Source organism: Oncorhynchus nerka, linkage group LG27, assembly GCF_034236695.1.
Source record: "Oncorhynchus nerka isolate Pitt River linkage group LG27, Oner_Uvic_2.0, whole genome shotgun sequence".
NCBI classification, from domain to species: Eukaryota; Metazoa; Chordata; class Actinopteri; order Salmoniformes; family Salmonidae; genus Oncorhynchus; species Oncorhynchus nerka.
The window spans coordinates 23,816,917-23,840,570 of NC_088422.1; the positions used below are offsets into that span (position 1 = coordinate 23,816,917).

General features: G+C 41.0%; 3 protein-coding genes across 6 annotated transcripts; all 3 read left to right on the plus strand.

Moving 5' to 3' along the window:
• The first annotated feature begins 1,272 nt into the window (after positions 1-1,272).
• Positions 1,273-14,061, plus strand: LOC115111387 (mothers against decapentaplegic homolog 2). Of its 3 annotated transcripts, none has more exons than XM_029637390.2 (11): positions 1,273-1,506; positions 2,446-2,846; positions 4,792-4,881; positions 5,164-5,357; positions 5,577-5,711; positions 5,810-5,872; positions 6,036-6,089; positions 6,434-6,646; positions 6,808-6,945; positions 11,353-11,497; positions 11,848-14,061. In XM_029637390.2, the coding sequence occupies exons 2-11, from the start codon at positions 2,620-2,622 to the stop codon at positions 11,969-11,971; spliced, it is 1,383 nt and encodes a 460-aa protein (XP_029493250.1). In that variant the 5' UTR covers positions 1,273-1,506; positions 2,446-2,619; the 3' UTR covers positions 11,972-14,061. The 3 variants fall into 3 exon arrangements, with proteins under 3 accessions (XP_029493250.1, XP_029493247.1, XP_029493249.1); XM_029637387.2 differs by having other exon boundaries at positions 1,274-1,506; positions 5,810-5,884; XM_029637389.2 differs by having other exon boundaries at positions 1,274-1,506; positions 2,560-2,846; positions 5,810-5,884.
• Positions 14,062-14,462: 401 nt separating this feature from the next.
• On the plus strand, positions 14,463-15,699 carry LOC115110996 (immediate early response 3-interacting protein 1). The gene is made up of 3 exons (XM_029636879.2): positions 14,463-14,612; positions 14,724-14,825; positions 14,992-15,699. The coding sequence occupies exons 1-3, from the start codon at positions 14,522-14,524 to the stop codon at positions 15,045-15,047; spliced, it is 249 nt and encodes an 82-aa protein (XP_029492739.1). The 5' UTR covers positions 14,463-14,521; the 3' UTR covers positions 15,048-15,699.
• An 87-nt stretch (positions 15,700-15,786) lies between these two features.
• Positions 15,787-18,645, plus strand: si:ch211-12e13.1 (uncharacterized). Of its 2 annotated transcripts, XR_003860802.2 has the most exons (6): positions 15,787-16,339; positions 16,500-16,663; positions 16,837-17,079; positions 17,226-17,435; positions 17,594-17,873; positions 18,307-18,645. XR_003860802.2 is itself a non-coding variant. In XM_029637391.2 (5 exons), the coding sequence occupies exons 1-5, from the start codon at positions 16,086-16,088 to the stop codon at positions 17,794-17,796; spliced, it is 1,074 nt and encodes a 357-aa protein (XP_029493251.1). In that variant the 5' UTR covers positions 15,787-16,085; the 3' UTR covers positions 17,797-18,645. The 2 variants fall into 2 exon arrangements, 1 of the variants encoding a protein (XP_029493251.1); XM_029637391.2 differs by having other exon boundaries at positions 17,594-18,645.
• The last annotated feature ends 5,009 nt before the right edge of the window (positions 18,646-23,654 follow it).

The following is a 23,654-nucleotide window of genomic DNA, read 5'->3' on the forward strand; positions in this document are numbered from 1 at the left end:
GTGGGTTCGATTACAGGCTCAAAATGGCCAGAAATATAAAACTTTATTCTGAAACTCATCAGTCTATTCTTGTTCTGAGAAATGAAGGCTATTCCATGCGAGAAATTGCCAAGAAACTGAAGATCTCGTACAATTTTAAGACGGTTAAATGCTCTAACAAAAAAGCTGTTAGAATTGTAAGTGTATGTATGTCCCTTAAGGTCCTTGTGTAATTGTAATGTGATATTGTACCCCCTAGCTCGATTGTCTATTGTTTGTAATCTATGTAGGCTTGTGTTCCCTCGTGTGCTTTATGTATTGATTTGATATTAATTTTTTTTAAAGTTGTTTTTTAAAGAAGAAAAAAAAAGAGAATCACTGTGTTATGGAACGCCGTTTGGGTCTATGCTATCCTCATGGATATGCAGAGATAGGCCTACGCCGTCTCGAACTACGAAGTGTCACGTGCATCACACATATCAGTACATTCGTAATAAACTAAGCATTACGATACTTCTATTAGATCACGTATCAAAATAGCAATGGGTTTTATCTTGACTAAATTCGACACTCCCATTGCCCCCTATACAAAATTCCTCAGTTGCTTAATACCTGAGACAGATTTTAGGCGGAAGAAACCGGCTCGCTTCGCCTCTTCCTCTCTGCTAATCACTATCAGACAGGAATTCTGCTTCTGCAGGAAAGAAGCCTCGAGTTATGATGAATCTGTAGCCGTGTCGGAATAGTTTTTTAATTGCATCCTTCCTTCACCGATGTGGTTATATGCTGTACTAGGAATAGTTTTGAAACGTGCTTTAATTTAACCAGATGTGTTAGATTGGTGATTATTTCAAGTGAGTAATTAAATATACATCGGCCTCGGTTGCTACTGTGAAACAAAAACGTAACATACATTTTCTCATCAACCTTGTTGTGAAAAAGTAGCCTCGCCTGGATTTTTACATGGAATCGTATCATTGTTCCTGTGGGCCCAATTGCGCATAACTTCTTAACAAATTAGAGGATACCACTTCCTGTTATAGTTCACCCAATATGTCTTTCCTCACTTCTAGTCTTTATGGAGTATGAGAAAGGATTAACGGCTATAACAAATTCTACAAAAAAATAACAATGGAGTGCTAGTTCCTCCCCGACAATGACAGATTGTAAAACAAACCATGCTGTCAAATAAACAATAGAGATTGACATTGCTGGCGACCAATCCGTTCTACAAAAGTAATATGATTGTCTTGTTTTATCCAATCAGGTGATAAGAGGAGGGATTAAGATTCTGAATGCAGCTAGCCTGCTAGGGTGTGTTTCTTGTTCAGGTCTTGATAGCTTGTGAAGCTAAACAGCTAGCTAGTTATCAGATTTGAAAAAATTCAACAATATTTTCGTCGAAATAGCGGCTACATTTATCGTTTTTTTTTTTTTAAAGGCAGCCCTTTGTTTTTGAGGATTTTCCCACTTTGTCTTTTGCACATATCTTTACACAGAGAAGAGCTCGTGAGCTTCATTATCAGGGTAATGCAATGCTTTTAATTTTCCCTCGACTTTGATGTTGTTAGCTAACGACAGCTAGCAAGCTAACGTTAGCCAGTTTTTAAAAATATGGGCTAGCTAACGTTAGTTGGCTTATTTATCACTTCTAGTGTTAACATAAAATAATCACGATTGTTATTGTAACTGGCAATGATGGCGCTGTATGTCTCAATCAAACAATTGTTTCGTTGTAAGTTAGCTAACCAGTCATTTAGCTGTATTGAAAGCCTGAGTTAGGTGGCTAACGTTAGCTAGCTACAGTAATTGTTGTTTTCACAACAAAAGGTATTGACGATAACGTAATCCCACCATACGAGTCATGTACTCAATCATTTCTGCAGCCTTTCATGGCTTGCTACCTTATGAGTAAATCATTTCAAACTTAACTAACTTAAATAGTAGATTTGTACTGCTGATAAAATGCCTATCATCAACCAACCGGCCTGAAAGTATCCGCTAGCTATGGAGCTAACTACCCCTTAGCCGAGGTAGCTAGCTTGGTACTAACTGCAATGTATACACTAACGAACAATGGAGTTTATCAATTGAACAGTATATCACGGTAGATAGCTAACCACCTTTTATAATGAAGATATGGTGTTATACAGCATCCACCAACACTGGTATGAAATGTTTGTTTTGTGGCTATATGTCTATTCGCAAACAATGGTATGTTATGTTTACTTGCTGCTAGTGATTCAGTCCACTGAGTGCTCAAGTCGCCTCTATTATTAGATTTATTATGTAACTACAGTTGTTGTTAATGAAATTATATGATGGTGGGATTTATCTAACAAGTTTTTCAAGACCACCCATTCAATTTAAAATGCACCCATCACACAATTGAATGCACTCGTCATCACATTTTTTTTTATTTAGACATTGATTACTAAATTCCTGTGTTTGATTTTACCTCCTCAGGTGTCTCATCTCTTTTGCACATATCCAGTTCCTCCTCACTCCAGCCCTGTGATTCCTCACGAAACAGAGGGACCACACCAGAGAAAGGGCTAAACTGTGCATCCCTTCCTCCAGGTCCCCTCTGCCTCAGTGTGTGTTTGAGTTCTCTCAAGACTCCTCCTCGCTACAACCAAAATGTCCTCCATCTTGCCTTTCACCCCTCCGGTAGTTAAGAGGCTCCTGGGGTGGAAGAAGTCAGCCAGTGGCGCCGGGGGTGGAGAGCAGAATGGCCAGGAGGAGAAGTGGTGTGAGAAGGCTGTCAAGAGCCTGGTGAAGAAGCTGAAGAAGACTGGACAGCTGGACGAGCTGGAGAAGGCCATCACCACCCAGAACTGCAACACCAAGTGTGTCACCATCCCCAGGTAAGTAACCATAGCCCCATGCCAGGTAACAGAGCTAGGGTTTGCCTATAGTCATTGTATGGTTCTATAGAATTAACAGTTGACCATTCATCAGAAACCTACAGGTAACTGCCAAATTAAAGGAAATGCCATCATTATGGCTGTATTTGCAAAGGCAGCCCAATTCTTTTTCACTCATTGGTCTTTTGACCAATAACATCAATCTTTTTCAGAGCTGATCTGATTGTTCAAAAGACCAGTTAGTGAAATAAATATCAGAATTGGGCTGCCTGTGTAAACACAGACAAACTGTCTTAATATGGGGCGTTCGGCCATCACGAGCCGCCAGAACAGCCTCAGTGCGCTTTGGCGTAGGTTCTACAAGTGTCTGGAACTCTATTGGAGGGATACGACACAATTCTTCCATGAGAAATTCCGTAATTTGGTGTTTTATTGGTGGTGGAAAACCCTGTCTCAGGTTGCACTCCAGAATTTTCCATAGGTGTTCAATTGGGGTGAGATCTGGTGACTGACACACACTCATCCTTTAAACACTCCTTTGAGACCCCTCTTTCAGAGTCACAGATGTCTTCTAGCAATGGTAGCCAAAATAATACGCAACAGGGCATTTTTACTCATGACCCTTAGCATGATGGGATGTTACTTGCATAATTCATTCAGGGACCACACCTGTGTGGAAGCCCCTGCTTTCAATATACTTTGTATCCCTCGTTTATGCAAATGTTTCCTTTATTTTGGCAGTTTCCTGTATGTTTTCTGGAGATTATTATTTAGTATCGGGTAACCCTCTTGTCGCCTCATGTTTCCTTAAACAGCATGTAACATACAAGATCCCAATACATAGAGATCTTAGCAACTCCCAAATTCTTTTACATTTTATAGGCTTCTACTTTCTTTCTAACATTGACTCTCAGAAATGGCGCAACAGTTTGTTTTGTAAACACTGACTTAGCCTCCCGCTATGTACTTGTATCACATTTGTCTGAGGGTGTAGGGTGAGAACATTCCTTATCAGCCAGTTAACCTTGATGTCCCAGAGTAGAACATGTTCTCTGGGAAATGTTGTGTGCTGTAAAATACCTATTTGTTCAATATTGACTAGCTATGAACAGTTCAGATGTCTAGTATGTTTATTAGACACTGAGTAAATTTGTATAGAGCTTTTTGACAGATAAATATATTGTGTAGGCCTATAATTGATGGTCTTGCAAATAAATTAAAGTTTAATGTTATTTGCCAATCTACATGTCATGCATATATATATTAGAGTGAAGTTTAGAACCTATTCCAGCTTTTAGAACAGGCCTAGCCAATAGTTTAGATTCAGTCCCACTTCAGAGGTAGGCTATATTAGCTCTGAGTTCTAAAGTCAGGATATTGTATGAGCAGCAACTATCACGTCATATTTCCCCATTTCATTTTTATTTGATTTCTAGTTGTTTATTTTTATCATTCCTTTCTACGTGTCCATTACAATCACAAAGTTAAATATAGAGGGTAGTTAATTGGAAATTTACTTTTTTCCAAGATTGCTCCCTCCTTTCCTTTTAGTCCCATTTTGTGTCTTCTGTGTTTACTTAAATGTCTCAAGATAAGTCAATTGCTTGCGACCTACACAGCTGTGGTGGAAATGTTTCAGTTGTTCCGAAAATTTGATATGCCACAGTAGAAATGTTTTTTTTTGTCTCGCATAATGTTTGTTTGTGTATACTACTGTACTCCCATCTTATGCTGTTGTTTTTCTTTATTCTGTCAAAAGGCTTCTCTTATTTGACGGTTATTTTTTTTCAGTTCCAGACTGAAATAATTAAATACCCGATTGAAAATGACTCTAATAAAAGATGCCTTTTAATGTTTACATTACCCATACTGGTATTTCTGAATGACTCATGCCCCATGTTTATCATTTTGTTTTTGTTTTGTTGTTTGGTTTTTCTGTGCACAGCAATTGCTCTGAAATATGGGGACTGAGTACACCAAATACGATAGAACAGTGGGATACCTCAGGCCTATACAGCTACCCTGACCAAACCAGGTGACTATCCTCAACTGTCCTATGCTACATACTGTTGTACAACCTTGATGTGCGAAGTAATCATTCCAGGGGGGTGAGGGACATTGAGAGCACAAATTCTATTCATCCCTCTATCATTCTCATCTCATTTCATCATACCCCACCTCCCCTCTCCACACCCCCACCTTTTGTTTTGCTGGCCACATGCATCTCCTTCTCTTACTCCTATCGATTCCTCCCCCTTTTCTTCCTTTCCTCGCACTCACTTTTCACACCTATTTCCTCCATTGCCTGTCCTGTCAGATCCCTGGATGGGCGCCTGCAGGTCTCGCACAGAAAGGGTCTTCCTCATGTCATCTACTGCCGCTTGTGGCGATGGCCCGACCTGCACAGCCACCATGAGCTGCGTGCCATCGAGGCCTGTGAGTACGCCTTCCACCTCAAGAAGGATGAGGTCTGCATCAACCCCTACCACTACCAGAGGGTGGAGACCCCAGGTAGGTTGTCATTTGAACCACTAGTGTGTGTGTGCTGACTTTTGGGTGCCATCAAAGCCCATGTTGACAGCTAGTTGTGACATTCTTATTTCTGAACATGAAAAAAGATTTGTATGAGAGGCTAAAAGTGGTGTTAGTATAATCTTCAACTATGTTTTGTAAAGATGTCACTACTTTTGAATTTTGTTTTGAAGAATATTTTCTCCACCTTTCCTCTAGTTCTGCCACCTGTCCTTGTGCCAAGACACTCGGAAATTCTGACAGAACTGCCCCCATTGGATGACTACACTCATTCCATACCTGAGAACACAAACTTTCCTGCAGGGATCGAGCCTCCAAATAACTACATACCAGGTTTGTGTATCTATCATGAGTTGATATGCAAATAGTATTCATGATAACGGGGTATCCATTTCAGCTCATCAGTATTTTTCCCTCCCCTGTTACTATAGAAACGCCACCACCTGGATACATAAGTGAGGATGGGGAAGCCAGTGATCAACCGATGAATCAAAGTATGGACACAGGTATATTCCACTTACCTCAAATAACAAGTTCTAACATAAAAGAAAAATGTTTGCCAAGTTTACATTTGTTGATTAAAATATCTTGGTAGATTCTTTGCACAAATAAATCTGACCATGCAATTTTATAATTTCCTGTTTTCTCCCATGTTAGGTTCTCCTGCTGATTTGTCCCCTGGTACCCTCTCACCTGTCAATCATAGCATGGGTAAGAAGAATTGTCTTTTTAGACCTGCTCGACGTCTGAAGAACCAGTAATTGATCATCTGAACAAATTTTACTAAACTCATTGGCTGCATTTACACAGGCAGCCCAATTCTGATATTTCTTGTTTTGTTACTAGTTGGTCTTTTGACCAATGAGACCAGCTCTGAAAAAGACATGATGAAAAAAATGTGATTTGTCAGAAGACCAATTAGTGGGAAAAATATCAGAATTTGGGGTGCCTGTGTACAATTTAAATAGCCCAGTACCCACTCTGGAGATCATTGGTCTATGCCTGTCAACCTGTGTAGTTGTCTTTCATCCTGACATCTCACTCCCTCCCCCCAGACCTGCAGCCGGTGACCTACTCTGAGCCTGCGTTCTGGTGCTCTATAGCTTACTATGAGCTGAACCAGCGTGTTGGAGAGACCTTCCACGCCTCGCAGCCCTCTCTGACTGTTGACGGTTTTACAGACCCTTCCAACTCAGAGCGTTTCTGTCTGGGCCTGCTCTCCAACGTCAACAGGAACGCCACTGTTGAGATGACCAGGAGGCATATAGGTACAACAGGGGCTATGTCACAAACGGGACACTATTTCCTTTATAGCGCATGACTTTTGAAGGCTATGGCTAAAATTAATAGGGTGCCAATTCAGATTTGCCCAGGAACAGAGATGTTTTGTAGCAGAAATACTCATGCTAATTGTCTACTATTTCCACAGGACGAGGAGTCAGGCTGTATTATATTGGTGGTGAGGTGTTTGCTGAGTGTCTCAGTGATAGCGCCATCTTTGTTCAAAGTCCAAACTGCAACCAGCGGTATGGGTGGCACCCAGCAACCGTGTGCAAAATTCCTCCAGGTAATTTAGCCAAACACAATTTCTTTAATATTCCATGTGTTCCTATAATCATTACTTAGTATTAAATGTTTTTCACGTTTAGATTCCATATTTAGTCATTCTAACTACTTGTTTCTACAGCCAATATAAAACTGATAGCAGGGTGGTTCTGCAGTCCATACAAGATGCCCAGTAGGAATGGGCATGGTTATTCGAATATCCGAACGGACGTTAGTATTCAAATACTTGAGAGTGGTGAGAAGGAGCTCCGCGGACCCTTAGTGTTCGGAAGTTTTTTAGCAATTTATTGTAGTCATAGCGATATGTAGAGTTGCTATTTTCTAAAGTTTTCTCGTCAATTAACTTGTGACATTCCTGGATTACTCATTATACACCATATAGATCAAATCAAATTTTATTTGTCACATACACATGGTTAGCAGATGTTAATGCGAGTGTAGCGAAATGCTTGTGTTTCTAGTTCCGACAATGCAGTAATAACCAACAAGTAATCTAGCTAACAATTCCAAAACTACTACCTTATAGACACAAGGGTAAGGGGATAAAGAATATGTACATAAAGATATATGAATGAGTGATGGTACAGAGCGGCATAGGCAAGATACAGTAGATCTTTTAAAATGAGGTGGACATTCCTTCAAATGACTGGTTTTGAAGTCTGACGGATGAATCTGGGTCTGACGGATGAATCTGGGTCTGACGGATGAATCTGGGTTTGGCGGATGCCAGGAGAACGCTACCTGTCCCAATGCATACTGCCAACTGTAAAGGTTGGTGGAGGAGGAATAATGCTCTGGGGCTGTTTTTCAATAAAAGTAAAAACTTCTTCTTTTTTTTAAGTCACACAATAAAATACCTACAGAGGCTATATACATGCGGTACCGAGTCAAATGTGCGGGCATACAGGTCAATTGAGGTAATTTGTACAGGCTATGACTTGGGTGAATGGAGTGACAATTTTTGGGCCACGTGTTGGTCCTGGATGTCAGTTATCTTGGCGCCAGTGATATACTGGGCCATACGCCCTACCCTCTGTAGTTCCTTACGGGCAGATGCTGAGCAATTGCCATACCAGGCGGTGATGAACCGGTCAGGATGGTGCAGCTGTAGAACTTTTTGAGGATCTGGGAACCCAGGTCAAATCTTTTCAGTCTCCTGAGGGTAAAGGACATTGTCGTGCCCTATTCACAACTTTCTTGGTGTGTTTGGACCATGATAGTTTGTTCATGATGTGTACACCAAGGAACTTGAAATTCTCGACCCGCTCCACTACAGCTCCCTCGATGTGAATGAGGGCATTTTCAGCCCTCTTTTTCCTATAGTCCATGTCCACAATCACTCCTTTGTCTGGCTCACGTTGAGGGAGAGGTTGTTGTCCTGGAACCACACTGTCAGGTCTCTGCCTATAGGGAGGAGGTCAGTCTCATCGTTGTCGATCAGGCCTACCACCGTTGTGTCATCAGCAAACTTAATGATGGTGTTGAAGTCATGCTTGGCCACGCAGTCATGGGGGAACAGGGTACAGGAGGGGGAGTAAGCACCCTCCCCTGAGGGGCCCCCATGTTGAGGATCAGTGTGGCAGATGTTGTTGACTACCCTTACCACCTGGGGGGCGTCGGGAACTCCAGGATCCAGTTGCAGATGAAGGTGATTAGTCCCAGCGTCCTTAGCATAGTCATGAGTTTTGTGGGCACTATGGAGTTGAATGCTGAGCTGTAGTCAATGAACAGCATTCTCACATGGTGTTCCTTTTGTTCAGGTGGGAAAGGGCAGTGTGGAGTGCGATTTGCGATTGCGTCATCTGTGGATCTATTGGGGCGGTATGCCAATTGGACTGGGTCTAGGGTTTCCGGAATGATGGTGTTGATGTGAGCCATGACCAGCCTTTAAAAGCACTTCATGGCTACCGACGTGCTACGGGGTGGTAGTCATTTAGGCAGGTTACCTTCGTTTTCTTGGGCACGGGGACTATGGTGGTCTGCTTGAAACATGTTGGTATTACAGAATCGGTCAGGGAGAGGTTGAAAATGTCAGTGAACACACTTGCCAGTTGTTCCGTGCATGCTCTGATTTACACGTCCTGGTAATCCATCTGGCCCTGCGGCCTTGTGAATGTTGACCTGTTTAAAGATCTTGCTCACATCAGCTACGGAGTGTGTAATCACAGTCGTCCGGAACAGCTAGTGCTCTCCTGCATGCTTCAGTGTTGCTTGCCTCGAAACAAGCTTAAAAGCCTCCGGTAGGCTTCCGTCCCTGGGCAGACCGCGGCCAGGTTTCCCTTTGTAGTCCATAAGAGTTTGCAAGCCCTGCCACATCCGACGAGCGTTGAACCCGGGGTACTCTGTAACTGTTTTCAAGTCACCATTGTTCTCATGGTGAAGTCCCTGGGCGGCTTCCTTCCCCTCCTGCAACTAAGTTAGGAAAGAAAGACACCTGTATCTTTGTAGTAACTGGGTGTACAACATCCAAAGTGTAATGACTTCACCATGCTCAAAGGGATATTGAATATCTGCTTCTTCTTTTTTTTACCTCCCTCGTCTTTGTGATTGAATCTGTGTTTGAAATTCACTCCTCGACTAAGGGACCTTACAATTATCTGTGTGTGTGTGGAGTACAGAGACGAGGTAGTCGTAAAAAAAACATGTTAAACACTTATTGCACACAGTGAGTCCATGCAACTTATTATGTGACTTGTTAAGCTAATTCTTACTCCTGAACTTATTCAGGCTTGTCATAACAAAGGGGGTTGAATACTTATTGATTCAAGACGTTTCATATTTTCATTTTTATTTAATTTGTAAGAATTTAGAAAAGCAATTCCACTTTGACATTATGGGGTATTGTGTGTAGGCCAGTGACAAACACATCTAAATTGAATCCATTTTAAATTTCACTACAAAATGTGGAAAAGGGAAAGGTGTGTGAATACTTTCTGAAGGCACTGTACAATCCCGAAATCAGCTGTAACTGTCAATAGTAAAACAAAGCTTGAAATTATGGTCGAGTGAACCTGAATTGTAGAGTGATGAGGAGGAGTCTACTGTGTCCAGAAGAGTTCACCATTAATTTTCTGTATTCAGGGTTCACTCAGACATCGTTTTTAAGCTTTGTCTCCCTCTCATATCAAACTCACCGACCCTTTCACTGCTGCACGCATGCTGAGCGGCACCTCTCTCCCAAGTCACGCATGCTGAGCGGCACCTCTCTCCCAAGTCACGCATGCTGAGCGGCACCTCTCTCCCAAGTCACGCAGGCTGAGCGGCACCTCTCTCCCAAGTCACGCAGGCTGAGCGGCACCTCTCTCCCAAGTCACGCAGGCTGAGCGGCACCTCTCTCCCAAGTCACGCAGGCTGAGCGGCACCTCTCTCCCAAGTCACGCAGGCTGAGCGGCACCTCTCTCCCAAGTCACGCAGGCTGAGCGGCACCTCTCTCCCAAGTCACGCAGGCTGAGCGGCACCTCTCTCCCAAGTCACGCAGGCTGAGCGGCACCTCTCTCCCAAGTCACGCAGGCTGAGCGGCACCTCTCTCCCAAGTTTCAACTTTAACAAAAAATGTTTTTATAGTCAAAATAAATATCTGAACAAAATGTATTATTTGCAGTGATGGAAAAAGTACCCAATTGTCATACTTGAGTAAAAATATAGATACCTTTTTAATAGAAAGTTACTCAAATAAAAGTCACCCAGTAAAAAAACTACTTGAGTAAAAGTAAGGATTTGGTTCTAAATATACTTAAGTATCAAAAGTAAAAATAATCGAGCGAAGCAGGCGGCATTTTAAAATGTATGGATAGCCAGGGGCACACTCCAACACTCAGATATCATTTACAAAAAAAAAACATTTTTTATTTTATTTAACTAGGCAAGTCAGTTAAGAACAAATTCTTATTTACAATGACGGCCTACACCGGCCAAACCCGGACGACGCTGGGATAATTTTGCGCCGTCCAATTGACTCCCAATCACGGCCGGTTGTGATACAGCCTGGATTTAAATCAGGGTGTCTGTAGTGACGCCTCTAGGATTGAGATGCAGTGCCTTAGACCGCTGCGCCACTCGGGAACCCATAGAAAAGATGCATTTGTGTTTAGTGAGTCCGCCAGATCAGAGGCAGAAGGGATGACCATGTGTTGGATTGGTAAGTGTGTGAATTGGACCATTTTCCTGTCCTGCTAAGCATTCAAAATACAACGAGTACTTTTGGGTGTCAGGTAAAATGTATGGAGTAAAACGTACACTATTTTCTTTAGAAATGTGAAAAATATAAATAGTAAAGTACAGATACCCCCAAAACTACTTAAGTAGTACTTTAAAATATTTTTACTTCAGTACTTTACACCCCTGCTTATTTGACTAGTGAAATGATTTCTGATGCCTCAACTGACCCTCTCCTTCCAATGCCCCTCAGGATGTAACCTGAAGATCTTCAACAACCAGGAGTTTGCCGCCCTGCTAGCCCAGTCCGTGAACCAGGGCTTTGAGGCTGTGTACCAGCTCACCAGGATGTGCACCATCCGCATGAGTTTTGTCAAAGGCTGGGGGGCTGAATACAGGCAAGCATGATGACCGACTTGTTACTTTTTATTATTTCAGTTGTACACAATGACATAGTTAGTGGAAGATGAATAGTCGGAGGAAAACAATAAAAATTAATGTAATCATTGGCATATATTTTTAAAAAACATTGTAGCCTGCTAATGATCCATTTTTCTGTATTTGTAAAAACTTTGGAATGTTTAAGGAGTTGGGATGGGTATTCAAATGTGATTTGTCCCTCTTAAACAATACTTCTGTTATGGAAGAAGTCAGAATAGCCTGAACCTCTATGTTTTTTGGTGACATTCCTGTGCTTGCATTCTGAGTGATTTCACCAATTTGTCATTGTTGTCTTTTTGTCTACTAGACGGCAGACTGTCACGAGCACTCCCTGCTGGATTGAACTGCATTTGAATGGACCTCTCCAATGGCTGGACAAAGTGTTGACTCAGATGGGTTCCCCTTCTGTACGCTGCTCCAGTATGTCATAATGCTAGAAAACGACCCAAAACGTTGCCCACTCAAAGATCATCAAATTCTAACTTGCAAGTCCTATCATGAAAAAAAGCTGCAGAAATCATTTCTGCTATTAACATACTTCATAGTATTTGTGGCCTAGCTCCACGTCCCTGTCTAAACACACACACACACACAGCAAGACATACTTTTCAGGATAGAATTAGGCACTTTGTTACCCATCTTTGTTAAATTGCTTTCCCCCAAATCCTTAATATTAGATCTATTTGTGGTGCAAATAAAATGTATATTGATTTTTAAAGTCCAGGTATGAGTTATTGGAGGCAGTGGAAATACCAAAAAATATTCTACAAATAGTTTCTCAGTATTGGAGAATGCTTGTATAAGTAACACAAGCGTGAATGCTAAATGAATTTTGGTTCAACTCATCCATCCATCTTTTTGGCCATGAGGTAACTTTCTCTGGGAAACATGGACCCATCTGTTTTTGTCTGGGGAGTTAGTGTGGTTAAGAAATGAAGATGGCATTTGTCGCTTTCTCCTCGAAGGGAAATGCTCAATTATGTTTTTAAAATGTAATTGTTTAATTTACCTAATTAACTCTTTACCCTTTTGTCAAAATGTATTTTTTTTTATTCCAGATGTGTCGTTGTAAGACACCTCTTAATGGACATATAGGAATGTTTAGCAAAAAAACTAAACAAGCTGCGAAATCAATCCGGCTGTAGTTGACATACATTTTAGCTCTGTCATTATATGGCACCTCCAATGTAATTATAGGTAGCCCGCGTTTTCATTTGGACCACACCGCCTCAGATGCAGGCTAGTGAATTCTAGGCTCTGTTAGGTTTGGATGCACCGGGCAAGGACCAGAGAATATCAGCTGTAAAATCTTTTTTTGATGTCTCACTTGGTGTCCAGGTCTCTCGAGGTGAATTGTTAAAAAGTTATTTCACTTGGAGAATGGAAGGTATCAATGAATTTCATTCTATATTGTTTTTAGCCTATATCCCCTTTCTTTTGCTACTTTTTTGTATTCTCATGTATTTTTATATATAAATATAATTAAACTTCTGTCGTTCACTTTTTATTAAAGTTAATATTTTCAAGACTGTCTCTTTTTAAGTGACATGGTGAGCATGGATCATTAGTGGGTTTTTTGTGTTTTTTTTTTTTAAAGGTTCAACTTGAATCCAATTTAAGCCCTTGCCTTGGTAAGAAAAACACAGCCCCATGTTATGTAGACAGTTTCTGTCTCTTTAAAATAATAAATTTGGTGCATCAGAAGTACACAAATCAAAGCATAAATGCCTGTAACATGATATCTGCTTTCCTGTAATGTATGGATGGGTTATGTGACTGAGGAATGTTGTATGAACTTCTTTTGACTCATTCATCTCTTCACTCTTGAAACACATTTGATTTCTGGAAGCTGTTTGGTGCTCAGTAAAGGATAAAAAGGTCCACCATAAAACAGTGGTCAACCAAAAAAAGTGATTTATTTTTTAGCTAAATGTTACAGAAACTTGGCAGTATTCTATGTTCTTACATCACAAAAGGAAGAGAGAAATGAAACTGCACACTGGGACATATTTTCTGTATTAGTGTGCATTGTATTTGTTCTTGTCTATAAAATACAGTATGTACAACAAGACTGAGCTTGCAGTCTGACATTGTCATTTTGTGGCTATTGCAAGATTTCTTTTAACATCTATTTTCTCCCATCTCCTTTATTGATGTTATTCATCTATAACCTTACGGCACTAGTGATTGTACTTTGTAAGTGCAACTAGTGAGTTTGGATTTGGGGAACTGAACCATGTGTTAGGGTCCAGTGTTGAATCCTTGTACCATTGGCCTACAATATATGAATGTGAAGAGAGAGTACATAACAAATCTGAAGTGGACCAGACGTACATTATACAGTAGTGTGTATTTAACAGTCAAATATTTGCAAAACAGCCAGTACAGTAGTTCTCTCAGTTTTACCAGTAGAGGGCGTTATTGATAGAGCAGGTTTTTTTTCTGACCATATGCTTCTCAGGCGTGTGGCATATTATGCAGACTTCATAAAACACTAATAAAGATTTTTATTCTCATGATGCCCATGTGTTTCTTTCCATCTTTATTAACATGTTTACATTTTCTCATCTACAGAAATGTAACTTCTGGGAATATGCCTTTACCTTTCTAGTAAATCAAGTGCAAATGAAGGAGATATTGAGGTGTTATTAACGGAGGTAGCCATCCAGTGGTGTGTCTGGCTAGATACATCCATAACCTCTCAGGAATGTTAGCTAGTTCTACTGCAACGTTTTCAAGCACTTACACCATTAAATCAATAGTCACAAAATGCTACCCCTTTGGACATGAGTATGGATTATGATTATACAGTATTGGTATTACATTGGCCATTTAATGTTGGGCACCCACTTTTGTATTCCGTCAAGAAAGTCACGCTTTCGAACTGCCCGTTCAATTTGTTCTTCTCATGATGCCATACATTTAGGCAACGTCATAAGGAAATACTTGAAGCTGCTAACGTCAGCTAACACGTTACAGTTATGGCGTTTACATTATATTCCCTTATTCAAGCGGTGATTTTGTGTGTAAATGCTGTCGCCGTATTGCACGAAGAAAGATTTTTAAGTAAAAGTAAGTGGCCGTCTACACATTTGGTCTAACATTACTTTCAACAATGATTTGCTTGCTTGCTAGCTAGACAGGGAAGCAAGAAAGTAACGATATTTGTTCCTTCTAACTTAGTTGGCTGGGGTGTGGACCAAAGTATTGGGGGATTTGGTGATGAACCGGGCATTAAAGTGCAGCTAATGAACCTTGTCCGCTCTGTGAGAACAGTAATGAGAGGTACGACTGAAAAATCAATACCATTTATAAATATCAAACATCGTTCTGCATGCATTTTTTTTAAAATAGATTGTTCTTGTTTTATTCAAACAATTTTATGACGTTGACCTAACTGAACTGAGACTGGTTTGTGGCATTTTTCATCATATTTTCTCTCATCTTGCAGTGCCCTTGATTGCTGTCAATTCGGTCTGCATTGTGTTGTTGCTGCTGTTTGGCTGAAGCGAAGACTTGACTGAATCTGGATGTTGAACTAAGAGAAGACATTTTCAGGGCTCAGGGATGACGTCTCCATGATTCCTGAAGGAGAAACCCTACATGTACAACAAAGAAGATTACACACACACACACACACATGTTGTTGTATCACAAAGAATCAGCATTACATTTGATTTCCTTTTTATTTATTCCCACTTTACATGGTCAGACTGAGTAACAGTTCAGATGCAGGAACAGTCAGTGTTTACTCCTTTATGCCATTCAGTTTCTTTCAAAGAGTCAATTATGTTTACACAAAGCAGTCCAAAGCATGTTGCTGCTGGATGATTTCTACAATGTCAAAGGATAATTTACTTTGAGCATGCAATTAATTAAACTTTCTTTCTCCTAATATGAAACTGTGATTGTGTCACAGTGCTGATTATGGCATGCATGTTGCTGTTAACATATTGTAATCTTATGTTGCAAAAAGTGTATATTTCTTCACACCTTCCTGGACAAAATGTTAAATGTACGTAATTTGAACAGACATAAACGCCATAAATCGGGATATATATTTTGTGTCTCATGTAGACAACTTAATTATGTATGACTTTTTTTCTCAGTTAACTTTCAATCAATTACTTGAAAAAAATAAAGACGTTTTAAATATCAACACATTTTGAGTTTGTTCATATCAATAACTGATATTACCCAACGACATTACATGTTGACGTTGTAATGTTTTGTCCCATAACGCACTCCGTACTTCAACACAACTTTCGTTTTGATCATGGTTGAAAGTGTCAAAAGTGCAGTAAGGAGACCGAAGTGACTTGATTAGGAATATATTTGTTAAATACAAAATTGTGTGCATGTTGGCGATGTTTTTTAATTGCCGTGTATGAATGGCATGGCAGTGTACTCTCGGACTAGCTGCAAACTTCAGCACAAGGGCAACTAGCACTCGTTCTCCCGAGGAGGCCTTCTTATAACAGTATAGTACATATTAGTGATCAAGTACAATAGAGTCGGTGGATGCTTCTCATGTAATACTTGAAAATGGAAAATATTATGACCAATGTTTTCATTGCTGGGCTCCCAGCGTGTGCCATATATTTTCTTTACGCCAACATTTATTGCTCTTATAAACTACTGAAAGCTAATGTGGTGTTTGACAGTCGTCAGAGCATTCCAAGTTTTGCCTACCTTTTTCTCAGATATGTATTCAGAGCTCTTGTCAAAAGACAGGGGCATTTGTACTTTTGCGATAGAGATGTCGAAGGTGAAGTTGCCTTCACCATCTTTAACTGCAGGTAAACTGATTGCGCTTGACAATGTAGCAGTCCAATTTGTTTTAGTGCTATGGTTTGATTTTATAATAATTTCAAACAACACTGTCTTACAAATATGATTGTTTATTTGTTCACATTTGGACCAATTATCTCCTATGTGCTGTACTTTTCTCTCTCTAAGGTTTAACAAGGATCTACTGAGGAGGTTCTGTAGTGCAGCTGGATATGGCTGGGACTACCCAGACATTGAGTTCAGGGATATCCCTCTGTGTTACCCAGACACCCTCTGTCTGCGGATGCTTGACATATTAATATCTGCTGAGAAGTTCAGATTGAGCCCTCTGGGTAGGTAACACATCTTCTGCTGGCTGGGTATTGCATGTCTTTGAAGGTCACCCAAATGTCAACACTCAAGGTACTCCGTTTTCTTTCTACATTTCTGTAGAATATATTAATTCAATTCAGCCAGATGTGTAGTTCATACAAAATCCCCCCACTTCAATACATTGTTTCCTTAGGTCTAGTCCGGGTACGTCAGAGTTTGAGAACATGGCAGCCAATAGATGAGCTGAAGAAGGGACCCTTCAAGTTGCAGGCTCGTGTGTTAGAGTACAGGGTTGTTGAAGATGGGGTGGAGGTTGACATTTCTTTAACTGCCATTTCACACACTGACCAGCCAGTATGGGAGAGTGTTTTGACTATGCTCTCCCAGGACAGAGGCCGAACACCAAACACACAACCTAAACCTGAGTGGTATGATGGTGAGTAGACCAATACTTAAGTTAATGAATTCTACATTTTGCCACCAGTCAACAAACCTGAGGAAGTTGAATGAAATTGTTCTATTCAAGTTTGAGTAGCACAGAACCCACATCATAAACCAATATATTTTCTTACACTTTGACAGGTCACATGGACACATCAGAGCCAGATGACGTGAAGGCGGTAGATATCAATGTTCCCTGGACTACAGGACTGAAGTTTGTGTGGGCTTTCTCTGACTACTCTCCACGTTGTCTCCTAACTCTTCCTGCTAAACTCTTGGGCTGCAGATGTACCCCAACTCCTAGTCTATGGATGCTGTCTAAATGCTTGGCTGAAATTGAAAAGCACAAAGGTAAAGTAGCTTTTCTCGTGATTCTACCTCAATACTGAATTATTTATAAGCAAAATGATGGTGGCTCAAATAGTATTTTTGTTGTTGCTGTCCATACTTAATTTATCCTCAATCTAGCACCTTGATTGATATTCTCCAAACATCCATTGATTCCACAGGAGTTGATGCCATTAGAGCACCCATCTCTGTCACCGCCCAGTTCAAGGAACCATTGTTGGTACCAGGAAAAGTGACCATCAAATTTTGTGAGAGTGCGGGAGTGCAGTCCAAATGTGTTAGCTTCCAAATGGAGCAATACGAGAGGAAGATACCTCATATCACGGGACAAATCTGCAGGACTACTGTAGAGGATGTGAATTAAAGATGAAAACGGCGCCAATGGCCACACCAGCACCGTTATTGTTTTTGTTGCAGAGATGAGGAGCATCACGTAGCATGGTAAAAAAAAAAATGCAGTACTCTTCTATGATGTGTTAAATGATGTCAGAGTTGAAAAAACTGTTTGTTGTTTGCAGTAACTTCTTTGTTGTAATATTGCAAATGGTGTGGCTGCTTCACCAATAAGGATTCCAGCTTTAAGATGATCAGTTATGACATGACATTGTATAAACATCAGGTAGATGAAAGTCATAATAATAAGGGATGATTGTGTAATTATTAGTGGAATGACATCTCATCTTTGCCATTATGTGGCATCTTAGTCAGTGCGGCATAGGCTTCATGGCCCAGCAGGTGATTTACACAAATGTATCTTCAATCCAAAGTACCCCAATACTGCTACCCTCTAGAGTAGATATTTACATCAAACAAGAACTGCAGTCTTAAGGCATTTTCTGTGTCCTCTACAACTCTAATGTTACTATGTCCACAGAAGCACCATAAGCTACAGTACCAGGCGTATGCTGATGCTGACAAGGTCCCTACAGGGAATGGAGACTTGAATATTTGATCTGTTTGATATTCTTGTTCCCTGCCTTCATGTATATGAAGGTATTTTCTCTTGTATTACTCATTGTAAAATGGAGGTGTAGGCAGGAAATATGTAGAGGAACATAAACAGTATTGTTCACTGAAATGCTTTGTAGAGATCCATGAATTAAACTATACCTTAAGTTTAATGTCAGTATTTACATATTTCTGCCAAACTTCAAAGAGTGGTGATTAGATTCTGCCTAGGAGTAAAATATTAAATAAATATTACTAAAATGAATTGTAGTTTCAGTTCATGTGGTGAAAAAATTATCTTTATTGTGAGTGGATTAGGTGAAGTAATATTATGATATTGTTTGCATGCCCATAGAGATGTATGTAATTCTGCATTTGTAGAGTTGGAAATTCAATTTTATGTAACCTTAAATCATATGATCCGAAGCCCGGATCTCTCCGGCCTTACTGTATACGGTGGTTGTGTAATCAAAAGAGCATCCCGTGACTGCCTCTCATTGCACAGAGAGTATATGTGTTTTTTCCCGTGTTTGAGGGAAGGAGAGGGGATTAGGTTGTGAAGAAAAGCATCCGTTAGTAGACCTTCATACCACCGAATAACTGAACAGCACCTGACAATATTTAGTCTGACTGCCCACTGATGAAATCCTGCCAATACGTCCCACATGTGACGTGATTTACATTACTGTAACCCCCTAACATTTTGAAGAAGGAAGACTGCACAACAGAGGACTACACAACTTTTGGTAAAACATTTTTGTTTTATTAAGTTTGCCTGCAGCTCTTGCACATGCTGGAAACATTGCTCTGTGATTGTTGTTGAATATGACTGAGGATCAGAAAATCAAACAACTTTATGGTAGTGAACCTAAAGGCATGTTTTGTCTTACATCTTAGTATGCTGTGTAGCAAAGCTTTGAATGAATCATACTTATATTTTTTTGTTGCAATGATATCACACCTAATTTTCTTGTTCCTCACTCAGTGACCACAAAGCAGCATTTACACCTCTCATCCATCATTGTGCAGAGACAGATGAATGGATTCTTGAACTATTCAAGGACATATGAACATGACTATCCAGTATTTTAAAGGTACAGTGTATTCAGACCCCTTGACTTTTTCCACATTTTGTTACTTTAACAGCATTATTCTAAAATTGATTAAATTGTTTTTTCCCCTCATCAGAGCAAAAACCATTTTAGAAATGTTTGCAAATGTATACAAAAATTAAACTGAAATATCACATTTACATAAGTATTCAGACCCTTTACTCAGTACTTTGTTGAAGAACCTTTGGCGGCGATTACAGCCTTGAGTCTTCTTGGGTATGACGCTACAAGCTTGGCACACCTGTATTTGGGGTGTTTCTCCCATTCTTCTCTGCAGATCCTCTCAAGCTCTGTCAGGTTGGATGGGGAGTGTCGCTGCACGGCCACTCAAGGACATTCGGAGACTTGTCCCGAAGCCACTCCTGTATTGTCTTGGCTGTGTGCTTAGGGTCGTTGTCCTGTTAGAAGGTGAACCTTGGCCCCAGTCTGAGGTCCTGAGCGCTCTGGAGTAGGTTTTCATCAAGGATCTCTGTACTTTACTCTGTTCATTTTTCCCTAAATCCTGACTAGTCTCCCAGTCCCTGCCACTGAAAAACATTGCCACACCATGATGCATCCACCACCATGCTTCACCGTGGGGATGGTGCTAGGTTTCCTCCAGATGTGACGCTTGGCATTCAGGCCAAATAGTTCAATCTTTGTTTCATATGGTCTGAGAGTCTTTAGGTGCTTTATAGCAAACTCCAAGCAGACTGTCGTACCTTTTTAAAATATATATATTTTTACATTTATTTAACTAGGCAAGTCCATTAAGAACAAATTCTTATTTACAATTACGCCCTACCAAAAGGCCTCCTGCGGAGATGAGGGCTGGAATTCAAAATATACAAATATAGGACAAAACACATATCACGACAAGAGACACAACATAAAGAAAGGCCTAAGACAACAACATAGCATGGCAGCAACACATGACAACACAGCATATTATCAACACAACATGGTAGCAACACAACATGGCAGCAGCACAAAACATGGTACAAACATTATTGGACACAGACAACAGCACAAAGGCAAGAAGGTAGAGACAACAATACATCGGGCGAAGCACCACAACTGTCAGTAAGAGTGTCCATGACAGTCTTTGCATGAAGATAACTGTCCAGTTTGAGTGTTTTTTTGCAGCTCGTTCCAGGCTCCAGCAAACTGAAAAGAGAAGCGACCAAGCGACGTGTGCGCTTTGGGGACCTTTAACAGAATGTGACTGGTGGAATGGGTGTTGTATGTGGAGGATGAGGGCTGCAGTAGATATCTCAGATGAGGGGAGTGAAGCCTAAGAGGTTTTTATAACTAAGCATCAACCAGTGGGTCTTGCGACAGGTATACAGAGATGATCAGTTACACAGGAGTGCAGTGATGTGTCCTATAAGGAGCATTGGTGGCAAATGGTAAAGAACATTAACCGCTCGAGAGCACCCTTACCTGCCGATCTATAAATTACGTCTCCGTAATCTAGTGTAGGTAGGATGGTCATCTGAGTCAGGGTTAGTTTGGCAGCTGGGGTGAAAGAGGAGCGACTACGATAGAGGAAACCAAGTCTAGATTTAAGCCTGCAGCTTTGATATTTGCTGAGAAGGACAGTCTAGCCATACTCCCAAGTACTTGTATGAGGTGACTACCTCAAGCTCTAAACTCTCAGAGGTAGTAATCACACCGGTAGGGAGAGGGGCATTTTTCTTACCAAACCACATGACCTTTGTTTTGGAGGTGTTCAGAACAAGGTTAAGGGCAGAGAAAGCTTGTTGGACACCAAGAAAGATTTGTTGTGGACCGTTTAACACAAAATCTGGGGAGGGACCAGCTGAGTATAAGACTGTATTATCTGCTTATAAATGGATGAGAGCTTCTTACTGCCTGCGCTACAGTATGTTGTTGATGTAAACTGAGAAGAGCATGGGGCCTAGGATTGAGCCTTGGGGTACTCCCTTGATGGCAGGCAGTGTCTGAGACATGTTCTAAGTTTATACACTGCACTCTTTGAGAGACGTAGTTAGCAAACCAGGCCAAAGACCCCTCAGAGACACCAATACTCCTTAGCCGGCCCACAAGAATGCAATGGTCTACCGTATCAAAAGCTTTGGCTAAGTCAATAAAAATAGCAGCACAACAATGCTTAAAATCAAGGGCAATGGTGACATCATTTAGGACCTTTTAGGTTGCAGTGACACGTCCATAACCTGAGCGGAAACCAGATTGCATACCCGAGAGAATACTATAGACATCAAGAAAGCCAGTCAGTTGATTATCGACAAGTTTTTCCAACACGTTTGATAAACAGGGCAAAATAGAAATTGGCCTATAACAGAGGATCTCCCCCTTTATATAAAGGATGCACTGTTGCTGCCTTCCAAGCAATAGGAACCTCCCCAGAGAGGAGAGACGGGTTAAAAAGGTCAGAGATAGGCTTGACGATGATAGGGGCAGCAACCTTAAAGAAGAAAGGGTCTAAAACCATCTGACCAAGATGTTTTATTTGGTCAAGTTTAAGGATCTCCTTTAGCACCTCGGACTTAGTGACCGAATGCAGGGGGAAACTTTGTAGCGGGGCAAGGGGAAAATGAGGAGCATCAGGCTAGTCACAATTGAAGGGGTGGGAAATTAGGAAATGTTGGATGGGCGATGAGGCATGGTTGAGTCAAATAGGAATCCTGACTTAATGAGGTGGTGATTAAAGAGCTCAGCCATGTGCTCCTTGTCCGTTACAAGCTGTTACGAACCCCTTTGGCCCTGCAGTCTAGGGGGGATGGAAACGAGACACGTAACATATCTCATATTGTGTATTGAAAATCCATTTCAATACCCTGAACTAACACACTGGAACCACAGTAGGTATCGTCGGATAAGGGCAACACATCAGACAATATATACGACTGCGCCGCACCAGTATCTAAGGATTTTAAACAGCATGATCATTACACAAGTGAAACCTTGCGCTGGGGACAATAAAAGGCCACTCTAAAATGTGAAGTTTTGTCACACAACACAATGCCACAGATGTCACTCCTACTAAAAAATGCTCACTATGTGTGCGTGTCTGTGTGTGCTTGCGTGCGTGTGGGGGCGAATCCATGCATGTGGCAAGGTTGTGCCTTATGGAGCTGATCATTTTAGTGACTGTCCCCCTGTTACTCACTTAAAGGGAGAATCTCCACGCTGTGCTCTCCTGAAAGGGTTCAGAGCCTATGGGAATTCCAGTTATTTTGAAAGAACTCACTTCATTTATTTATCTTAAAAGGCCAATACTAAATGGAAACATGTTCCCTCTTTGTACCACTGAGTTTGTCATAATGAGTACTATTTCACAGACTCCTGAATGGACTGTTTTGTTTTGTACAGTATTATGTACTAAACTAATCTAAAGGTTTTAACCAGTACAGACAATTGTTTTAAATCTTTAAATTACTAATCAGAAATTGAGAGATTGAGTTTTATTGTCTTTCTCATAATTACTAAGCATGGTCTCTGAGGACAACTATCACAACGTAAAAGCTGGTAAGCCTGTAGCTCTTTTAGCTCAAGTGAAATAGAGATGTCTAAGTGATGTTATGACAAAGTGTGGTGATGATAATTTCCTTTGCTATTTCAGTGCAGCACACCTCAGAGAAGTGCATGAAGAAAAATGAAAAGTAAGACCAGCGCCATCCACCTCTCCTCTCCAGTGACGGGGGGCCAGAGGAAGCTTGATGGAAGCAGCTTGACAGTTTACAATGAGGGCTAGAAGGGGAAGGTGGTGTATGAGGTCGACCCTGGTGATGTCTGCACCATGGAGAATGGTGCCCACTCCCAGAGACAAGGTCTGTGCAAGGTCACTAGCAGAGGAAGGAAACGTGCCCTCTCCATCGGGTGTAGTCACCAACGGCAGGAGACAGAAAGACCTACAGGACCAGAAAGCTGTAAATAACAGTAACTCCATGTTGATGTGTCATGCCTCCATTAGCCAGCCCTGCTCTGGGCCTGAGGACAACTCAACAGAGGCACACAAGACTTTAACAGTGACTTCAACTACGATCTTTGTGGATGCACACACCATCGATGAGTCGTCGGAGACGCACAGCCTTTTGGGTGTAATGGAGGTACACATTAAGGAGTTTGTCCTCATTGATGATGATGATGACAGTGGCATGTCCCTAAGAGAGAAGACTGTCACTGACATGTCCATCAT

Coding starts and splice junctions, on each gene's coding strand:
- LOC115111387 (XM_029637387.2), top strand. CDS start 2,620: ATGTCCTCCATCTTGCCTTTCACCCCTCCGGTAGTTAAGAGGCTCCTG. Junction 4,882..5,163: donor AGCTACCCTGACCAAACCAG/GTGACTATCCTC, acceptor CTGTCCTGTCAG/ATCCCTGGATGGGCGCCTGC. Junction 5,712..5,809: donor TCCAAATAACTACATACCAG/GTTTGTGTATCT, acceptor CTGTTACTATAG/AAACGCCACCACCTGGATAC.
- LOC115110996 (XM_029636879.2), top strand. CDS start 14,522: ATGGCGTTTACATTATATTCCCTTATTCAAGCGGTGATTTTGTGTGTA. Junction 14,613..14,723: donor AGAAAGATTTTTAAGTAAAA/GTAAGTGGCCGT, acceptor CTTCTAACTTAG/TTGGCTGGGGTGTGGACCAA. Junction 14,826..14,991: donor TGTGAGAACAGTAATGAGAG/GTACGACTGAAA, acceptor CTCATCTTGCAG/TGCCCTTGATTGCTGTCAAT.
- si:ch211-12e13.1 (XM_029637391.2), top strand. CDS start 16,086: ATGGAAAATATTATGACCAATGTTTTCATTGCTGGGCTCCCAGCGTGT. Junction 16,340..16,499: donor TTCACCATCTTTAACTGCAG/GTAAACTGATTG, acceptor TCTCTCTCTAAG/GTTTAACAAGGATCTACTGA. Junction 16,664..16,836: donor GTTCAGATTGAGCCCTCTGG/GTAGGTAACACA, acceptor TTGTTTCCTTAG/GTCTAGTCCGGGTACGTCAG.